This window comes from Pteronotus mesoamericanus, unplaced genomic scaffold (assembly GCF_021234165.1).
Source record: "Pteronotus mesoamericanus isolate MK-2021 breed Mesoamerican mustached bat unplaced genomic scaffold, CSHL_Meso_final contig_20, whole genome shotgun sequence".
In the NCBI taxonomy this organism is placed as follows: domain Eukaryota; kingdom Metazoa; phylum Chordata; class Mammalia; order Chiroptera; family Mormoopidae; genus Pteronotus; species Pteronotus mesoamericanus.
The window spans coordinates 43,052,671-43,062,264 of record NW_026555085.1 but is presented as its reverse complement, the minus strand read 5'-3'; the positions used below and the strand labels follow the sequence as shown (position 1 = coordinate 43,062,264).

The window sequence follows — 9,594 nt, the reverse complement described above, 5'->3', positions numbered from 1 at the left end:
TAACTGTAATACATTACCAAGCCTCTGACAGAGAAGTGACACCATTCTGACACTAAAACGTTAATAACAAAAACGCTCCCCAACCAACCTAAATTAAGTGAAGCTGGAAACCAGTAGAAAAAAATGTGCAGTGTGTATTTTGCATATTTAAGACAATTCAGGACAATAAAACAATGGACTATATATGTAGAGATCTCTCTTAGGCACCATAATCAATATGAGCCAACAATATTTAAATGTGATTCAGGCCACAGACATTTGCTCTTATTTACAAATATTTAAATTAAATACAACCTGAAATAAGTTTTGTTACATACAAAAAAAATATACAACTCAGAGTAATGTTTGTTTTAAATGATTACATTTACATTTAAACTAAATGGAACCACTTGTGGTACTCATGTTTTTATTACCCCTTCCAGAAAATCTTTTTCTATCATCTCTTCTATTTTTTGTCTGGCTTTGCTGGAAAATGGTTTGTGGTTTTCCAGTTTCATGTCCTTGTTAGGGAAGGTGTTTGAGTAGAGGATGGGGCTCCCTGAGTGTCCTGCACATCGGCTGGTAACCTTGCTGTTGAAGACTTGGCTGAGCACGTTGAAGAACGGCAAGAGCTGCTCAATACTGCGCACAGTGCAGATGGTGAGCAGCAAGTGCCCTGGCTCCCAACCCAACGTTTTCCCTGAGTTGTCTTCCTCTGGATTTTTCTGCAGAAAACAAAACAGGAATTATTATTAACAGACAATGTAGTATATGAGAATACTTGAAAGGGTATAAACATCAGCAAACGGTTAAATTCAATTGATGACATTGCATCTGCATTCCAGACAATTCTTCTGAGGCCTTTTGGTACCAATTATTAAGTGAATATAGAGGGGTCTAACAATGTGGTATAAGGAAGCTTAACATAATTGGTTTTGGATAGGGAGAGTCAAATATTACAAGCTTATTTTGTGCTTTGCATATACTCAAAAAGCTCCCAGATTTCTGGACTCCCACTAATACAAGCAAGGACTGGGTCACAACATGGCTACAGAAGAAACCTGGAAGGGACAAAGGGTCTTATAGATAGTTCATCATTAATAAATCAGTTAATTCCTTTTTAACCAAAAGGCTTAAACTTGCCATAAAATGGCAGGAGGGCCCAAAGTGAATAACTGCCGTCAGCAAAGAGAAAGGAATGACTGCTTTTTCTGTGCTGTGCTAAACAACATGGGGAGGAAGGCTGAAATGGAGCCAGTAACTGGGTTAGTAACTGGCTCTGCTATTTATTTACTAAGCAGTATTCTTGGGCAAGGTACAGAGAAGTTCCTCACTTATAAAATGGGGGAATCTACCTTGCAGCAGTAAAGTCAAATGTGAAAATTCTGTCAACTAAATAAACACAGTTGTTAGATATCAGTCTATCTGGACAAATTTATAAGAACTAAAGACAACTTCCGGTCAAGATGGAGGCATAGGTAAACTAACTTCATCTCCTTGCACAATTACAGCAAAAATTATAACTAGACTACAAAACAAACATCACCCAGATTTGTCAGAAGATCGCGCTGTATGGAAGTCCAACAACCAAGGATTTAAAGCCACATTCATCCCAACAGGTGCCTTTTCTACAATAGGCCATGCTACTAAGACAGGAAGTCAAAGGAGCTCTATCTAATACACAGAAACAAACACAGGGAGGCTGCCAAATGAAAGAACAGAGCAAAACTACAGAAAAAGAATGAAATGAAATGGAGATAAGCAACCTACCAGATGCAGCATTCCAAAAGCTGCTTATCAGGATGCTCAAAGAAATCGCTGGGTACTGCAACAGCATAAAAAAAGACCCAGGCAGAAATGATGGTTGCATTAAAAGTGAAATAAAGAAAAATACATAGGGAACCAACAGGGGAGGGCATGAAATCAAGATTTGAATCAATGACTCTGAACATAGGAAGCAAAAAATCATTCAATCAGAACAGCAAGAAGAAGAAAGAATTTAAAAAAAATAAAGAGCCTTTGGGACATCTCCAAATGTACCAACATCCAAATCGTAGGGGTGCCAGAAGGAGAAGAGGAAAAACAAGAAATTGAAAACTTACTTGAACAGATAATGAAAAATCTTCCCTAATTTGGTGGAGGAAATAGACACACAAGTTCAGGGAGCATAGAGAGTCCCAAACAAATTGTAACCAAAGAGGACCACACCAAGACACTTCATAATTAAAATGCCAAAGGTTAAATATAAAGAGATAATCTGAAAAGCGGCAAAAGTAGAGAGTTACCTACAAAGGAGTTCTCATAACGCTGTCAGCTGATTTCTCAAAAGATACTTTGCAGGCTAGAAGGGACTGGCAAGAAGTATTCAAAGTGATGAAAAGCAAGGACCTACAATCTAGATTACTCTATCCAGCAAAGCTATCATTTAGAATGGAAGGGCAGATAAAGTGCTTCCCAGATAAGGTAAGACTGAAGGAGTTAATTATCACCAAGCCATTATTATACGAAATGTTAAGAAGATCAAAACTATGGACATTAAAATGGCAAGAAATTCACAACTACCAACTGAATAAAAAACTAAGCAAACAATGAGAACAGGAATAGAATCAAAGATATGGAGATAATTTGGAGGGTTATCAGCTGGAATGGGGAAAGGGAACAATGAGGGAAAAGATGCAGGGATTAATAAGCATAAATTAGTAGGTACAAAATAGGGGAATGTGAAAAACAGTAAAGGTAATGGAGTAGCCAAAGAACTTGTTCACAGCCCATGGACATGAAGTAAGGGAAGGACTGCGAGAGGGAATGGGGAACCAGCCAGGCACAGGGGGCAAAGGGGGAACAGTTGGACAACTGTAATAGCATAATAAAATATATTTTAAAAAAACTAAAGATGTTTGAACTTGGGCAGATTCATAGATATGAAAACATGGTGTAGAGATAATGAAAACAATAAATGGATTAAAAAGAAATCAAGTGGGATTTAGGAAACATAATTACAATCTGTCATATTGGTTACAAATGGAGTTTCCCTTCTAAGATCAGATGTTGCCAAGTTACTTTCATTGTTTACCTATCACTAGTTTCCTAGTGGAGAAAGGAGATGCAAAATCCATCTTATTTTCTTACATGTGCTCACAGATTTGTTTGCTTATTTAACAAAAAAATCCTGAGAAGGGAAAATAAATTTAAGTTGAAACAGAAGACTAAGGAGTAAGCAAGAAAAGACCATCTAATGCTTTATGGCCCAAACCCTCCAGCCATCTCTTAATATGTTAGCGGTTATTTAACCTGCACTCTTATTTATAGGGTATTGAAAACCATCTTCCTTTCTCTTAACTGTAACACTTGCTTTAATTACAGTATTGGGACTGACTTTCACATCATGGACTATCATTAAATTGGCTGACCATCTTTAGTTCCCTAAATCAAACTGCAATTCAGTATTAATTAAAAGGTATACAGCATTATCCTGAAGTAAAGTGAGTAATATATCTGAACCCTCTACATAACTTTTCCAATGTAAGAGAACTAAGGTTTATGTTCTTGTCCAGCCGTACCTTTGAGAGTGGGATTTTTACTAAGCCCTTGACCGAGAAGAATGACTTGTTTTAGTGTTCTGTTTTTCTTATTCAGAACCACCTCCCTCAATAAAAAATTAAAAAGTCAAACATGTTTCCATACAAACGAATTGTCCTTTCATTTCACCAATCTATACTTGAAGAAAGATTCCTTTCCTCTTTACCTCTCTTGTACTTGCTGAAATTCAGACCTGGGTTTGTATCTCAGTGTTTGGTCCAGATGTGGCAGCTTTTGCTGCCATATCACAAGCATCAAAAAGCCACCCTCACCTGATGCTTGGTCATCTCCATTCCCTCCAAAATCACTGTCTTAAAGTCCTCCTCCTTGTCCTGTGGAAGGAAAGAGGAGAACTCATAGCCTTTGTTTCATGAAAAGCATGCTTGGCCTTGAAGACCTTGTTTATAGTGTTTTGGGGAAATGCTTTCCAGTCAAAACTGTTTTCTCATTTTCTAGGACAAGTTTTAGACAAAAGACTGTCATGTTCATTCCTCAGCTACAGGAAGAGTCTTATAAAAATGCTCATTACAAATGAGATGCAGGGACGACAGTGTAGATGTGCTTGGGGTCATATATAAATACCTTGTTTCCGGATTTGCTATCATGAATATTTTTTCAAACCCTGTGATATCAAAATGAATGTACTTAAGTCCTACCCTAAACCCTGATTCCAACCTTCATCTTCATTTTTTGTCCTTTTACTTGGTTCTAAAGAAATAACTTGATTATAAAATCAAATTCCTTATATCCATCAAGTACTCTTAATCACTTTCCTCCATTCCATTTTCTACAATTTGTGGAATGTTGGTTAGGAGCTGCTGCCTGAATAGGGTACCCCAGAAAAACTGGAAAATTTCTGAGCACTCAAAGCACATTCTGAAAATTAGGACTCAAAAGACAACCCAGATTATTCCCAAACTGTACAATTTATTTTTTGAAATTTTTGAATGTGAAAGACAAGATTTCTAAACAAAGGCCCATTGATGAGCATGCTAAATTCATTACAATTGACCCTTGAACAACACAGGTTTGAACTATGTAGGTCCACTTATACACAGGTTTTTTTCAATAAATCCTTTAAGTTTATTTTACTTAGAAATTTCTTAATGATAGCTTACTTTATTGTAAGGATATAGTATATTAATACATGTATCATACAAAATATGTGTTAATGAACTTTATATTATTGGTGGGATCAACAGTAGGCTCCTGGTAGTTAAGGTTTGGGAGCCAAAAAGATACATGTGGATTTTCAACTCCGTGGCTGGTTGGTGCCTCTAACCCTCACGTTGTTCAAGGGTCAACGACTATTTTCTTGGGCAAAGATCTCTAATTAATTAGCCTGATGCTTACTGAAAAATATAAAGTACATAACACAATATAAATATATTTTTACAAATGTTATCTTCTTAAAGACAAAAAGGAAAAGGAGAATGCAATACCTTTGCCCTTTTTCGAAGAAGTTTTGCTAGTCGTACTACATAAGGTTTAAATTCTCGTTGATGTATGCCTTGTCTTCTGACTTCCAAACCAGAATCATCTGAGGCTTCTGGAATAAAGGCCCATCGGTACCTATGTGTAGAGAATGGTTTCCATCAACATTAGGAACAGACTTTGTGCCATGTAAGGCAAGACCACATAAATACAGTAGAAAGATTCAATAGCCGTGTCACGTGTAGCATGTTTCCTAACTTGATCTAACTTGATCTTTTTCTTTATCAGTAAATACAGATACTGTTAACTATCTCACAGGATTGTAACAAGTAAATGAATATGTAAACTTGTAAAGTGCTCATCACTTTTTTTCATGAGCACAAAGCAAGTCCTCAACAGATGTTTCTATCCTCATAAATAGGCAAAAATTCCATCATATAACTTGCCCGAATGTTCCCTAACTACATAGTAAGGGGACAAAGAACAAATAATTTAAGAAAAGTTTAAGTAGGACTTCTTTTATATCTCTCTTTGTATTTTTTGTCTTTTATAAATAAAATTAATACACTGATATGGAAGAAAGTCAAATAGTAAAAAAGGGCATACCAGAGAGAGTCCCCCCCTCCCACTGTAGGATCAATAGTGCCAGCCTTGTATATCCATCCCGAGCTTATGCAGAAAAGAGCACATATTCACACAACCCTTCTCTTTAAAATAATTGCTGCTTGCTTTAATTATATATCTTGGAGATGGTATCATAAAATTCCATCCTTTTTAGTACCTACAGAGTGCTCCAGTGTTGGAAGATACTGATTTAACCAGTCTCCTGACTGTCCAGTTTCTTGTTTTTACAGAAAGTGTCATAATGGACACCCTTATATAGCATTTATTTTGTGCACATCTGAGAATGCAGTGGTTGGATACATTTTTGGGTGTAGCAGAATTACTGGCTTAAAGAGAATGTGTATTTTGAATTTTATTAAGTATAACATCCTCAGAGTGCAACTGGACAATATTGGTGTATACTTCCACAAGAGTAAGAATGCCTCTGTTGTTAAGCGTAAAAGGAAATATACTTTTACATCTTTACCATTCTGGTGGTTATTTATAATTTTAATAGGAATTTCTCTTTTGAGTATGTCTGAGCACCTTCCTATGTTGAGAAGCCATTCCTTTTCTACGAACTATTAACACTCTTAGTGGCCCATTTTTCTATTGGATTATTGCATTAAGGAAGTTAGACTTTTGTCATATCTCTTCCTCCCAACTCACTGCTGCCTTTTAAACATGGTATCTTCTAGCCACACCAGACTTTTAATTTTGTATATAGTTAAATTATCAAATATTTTGAAATTCTGAAATAGTCATACTTAGAAAGATATTACTTGCAAGATTAAATCTCCCATGTTATACTGCTTTATATATCTTTAAAAAGACATAGCACTTTTAAAAAAACTGTAGTTACGATTACAGCATATTTCATCCCTTTGTAGTAACTATGTTTCTTAATGAGGATAAACTCATTTTTGTTCTCCTCATGAAGCAAACAAGTCAATACCATAAACATACTACTTAATATTCTTCTTCCTCAAGCCCTGAAGATCAGCATCCTAGTTAATTTTGGCCACTTTCCTGTAGTCCTGCTTATTATCCTTTTCTTAATTTCTTTAGGAGTAACATCAGTTTAACGGATACCCAACCACTCAAATTTGTCAGCAAATAGATGTATATGATTTTCAAGTGCAGAAAAACAGGGGGGCAGGGGAGAGAGGAAAAAAAAAAGAAACTGGAATTAATCTGGTAACTTACAGTTCTTACCAGTATATTTAATGAAAAGTAAGCTTGTGAAATAGCAAGTTTTGGAGAGTAAAGCATGTTCAAAGATAGAAAGATCCTGATATCTTTATCTTATTCTAGTCCAGAAGAATAATATTATACAATGGAGTACATTATAAAAGTATGTATTTGATCGTGTGGACAAATTTCCTAATTATCTTAGCTATATTTTGATAAAACTCATAGTCTGCATATTTAAAAATTTAAACATGAAGAACCATAATTAAATATTTTTGAGCACTTACGAACAAGGCAGTATGAAAATTTGCTTACGTTACTTTTCTTCCTATTCCCCTCTGCCAGAGCTAGTTCAGTTCACTAAAAAATAGTCTTCCTGATTCACTCTTGCCTATCTCCAGTCCTTTCTTCAAACAACAGCCAAAGTAAAAACCTAAAATGCGATCCTGACCTGATAACAGCACTTCCTTCCTTAATATGCTTAGAGGCTTCCCACTGTCCTTAGGTTCAAGTCCAAATTCTCTAACATAGCGTAGAAGGCTACATAATTCATAACCAGGCCTGTTCACCCTCTTTCAACGTTCTGCTCCAGCAATACTAATCTTTCAGTATTTCTAACGTACCAAGTCCTCTCTACCTCTCCGTCTTCACTCATGCACCTCCCCCAACCCTCACCTCCCACCACCTCAGCATATAACTGCCCTCCTGTCTGCACTGACCCTCAAAACTAGGCGGGGGTCACGGCCGTGTGGCTTCACAGCATCTTGGACCATATCTGCTATCAAATTGTCCACTGTGTGTTTAACTATGTCTTACACTAGACTTGAAGCTGGTAAGTCATGTATCCCAGTGCCTTACATCCAATGGGTACTCAATTTGTTGACTGAATGGTCTGTTAATTTTAACATATCTGTAACAACTATTTACTTCCAATAACTCCGTGCCCCCCCCCCCAAAAGGATTACACTTTAATAAAAATATTTCAACTTACATAAAAAACTTTAAAATTAGTTTTAGCTATCAGCGACCAAAGCAAATGCATTTTAAAAAATATCCATTTAACATCCTTTTACTTACATCTGAAACTGAGGAAGATTTTCAGAGGGCAATGCCAGGGCCAAATCCAAAAATTTGCAAGCAGAGAGATAGAGGTTTAACCAACGCTGGCTGTTGTATGAAGTAGAAAAGCCATTGCCTCCTGTGTAGGTCGTCTCCAGACCAGCCACAGAGGGGCCTGAAGTCCTGCAGGCAGGAGACTGTGCTGTCAGTAGCTGCACCTGGTCACTAACAGGTAATTCCTGGGAATTCTCAAAGTGCCAACTAATATTATTCATAATCATTCTGGAAAGTGTACTTGTAATGACTAAGCAAGGTTATAACTATAACTTTAGCTGTTTTCAAACAAAAAATTATCTTTCGTTCTTTAAATTGTATGACATAAAAATAGGACAAATAACCTGTTACACCCAAGAAATAGAAAAATACAAGCTGTGAACCAACAGACCTTTCTACTCCTCACTGTCATTCTGCAAGGGGGTGGAAGGGGGCAGGGTTCTAGAGTAACACAGTTACGAGTACCAGGAACTGTTTCATAAACCAAGCACTGTAAAAGGACAAACTAATCAAGACATAATGGTCTTAAAGGAACTTTTCAATTTGTACAAAATTTTGTACCTTATTTGTACAAAAATTCCTGTATAAATAAAAATAAGTTCTATTTAGTCATATAATAAACTACTACTAAGAACAATAAAGTTATAATACATTAAATTGAGATCATTCTGGAAGATCTGGATACATTGGTAATTTAGTGACAGGTTACCTACCATAACAGGCTATGCTGCTTGTTTTACAACCAAGGTCTGACCTACCGAAACCAAAATGGCTCATGTAGCTGAAATAGTATTGTATTGCTTTAAAAAAATACTGAGGTCAAAGGCCACAAGTATTGATAGTTGAATCCAGTCTAAAGAGCTTATGAAATAAGTAAAAATATATCCCAATATGATTAAGTAGACAGCAACAGACTAAATACAAGGTGGAGCAAAAGTACAATAGGTTTATGGTTGTATGTATGGAAAATAATACAATAATAATATAAGAATAAACTTTTCTATACTATCAACTGTAAATCTACTTCTTAAAACATTGATTTTAGAGAGAGAGGAAGGGGAAGCAGAGAGAGAACCATCTGCCTCGCAGCTCCTCCCATCCACGCAGCCACTGGTTGACTCCCGCGCGCAGCTGACCTGGGGCGGAAGCCACGACCTGGCACACAGGGACGACGCCCCAACCAAGCAAGCAACGGGGCCAGGGCTATAAATCTACTCATGCCCTATCCTACATATAAAGTATTAAGAAAAAACAGCATTTGTATTCTCCTAGATGTAACATTTTGGATGATTTTAGGATACTAAACATTGACAATAATATACTGAAATGAATGATATATTACCGTGAAATATCTTCATCAGCAGTAAGTTCCTGCTCCATCAGTAAAAATACCTGCACCTGAAAACCGTGGAATAACTGTTAAATGTTTTTTTCAAACTGGATATTTAATTCTTCTTTCAAGGAATCTTTAGGCTATATTTTCATTAATCTAAAATGAAATTTTATGATACAACTTCAGGATCTTTATACTTAGTTTCTGATAATAAATCTACAAATTTACCACAGAGCTTTGCTAATAATTTGGCGGAGTTGAGATGAACGCATGCTTTTGTTTTGGGTGAATATGGAGCAGAGTTACAATGATTAGAAAAGGAAAAATATTAAATTCAGTTTCTTTGTGGGGAAATTATAAAT

The 9,594-nt window shown here is 36.2% G+C and overlaps 1 protein-coding gene across 1 annotated transcript in view; it reads right to left on the bottom strand.

The window, feature by feature from the left end:
• Window positions 1-185: 185 nt before the first annotated feature.
• Window positions 186-9,594, bottom strand: part of DOP1A (DOP1 leucine zipper like protein A) — a 114,326-nt gene continuing 104,917 nt past the window's right edge. Inside the window, exons 35-39 of the mRNA XM_054569663.1 lie at window positions 9,242-9,297; window positions 7,864-8,028; window positions 5,001-5,130; window positions 3,831-3,890; window positions 186-704 (exon numbers count right to left, since the gene is read on the bottom strand). Of these exons, the coding sequence (XP_054425638.1) occupies window positions 399-704; window positions 3,831-3,890; window positions 5,001-5,130; window positions 7,864-8,028; window positions 9,242-9,297 (717 nt within the window). The 3' untranslated portion in view covers window positions 186-398. The remainder of the gene's footprint in view (window positions 705-3,830; window positions 3,891-5,000; window positions 5,131-7,863; window positions 8,029-9,241; window positions 9,298-9,594) is intronic.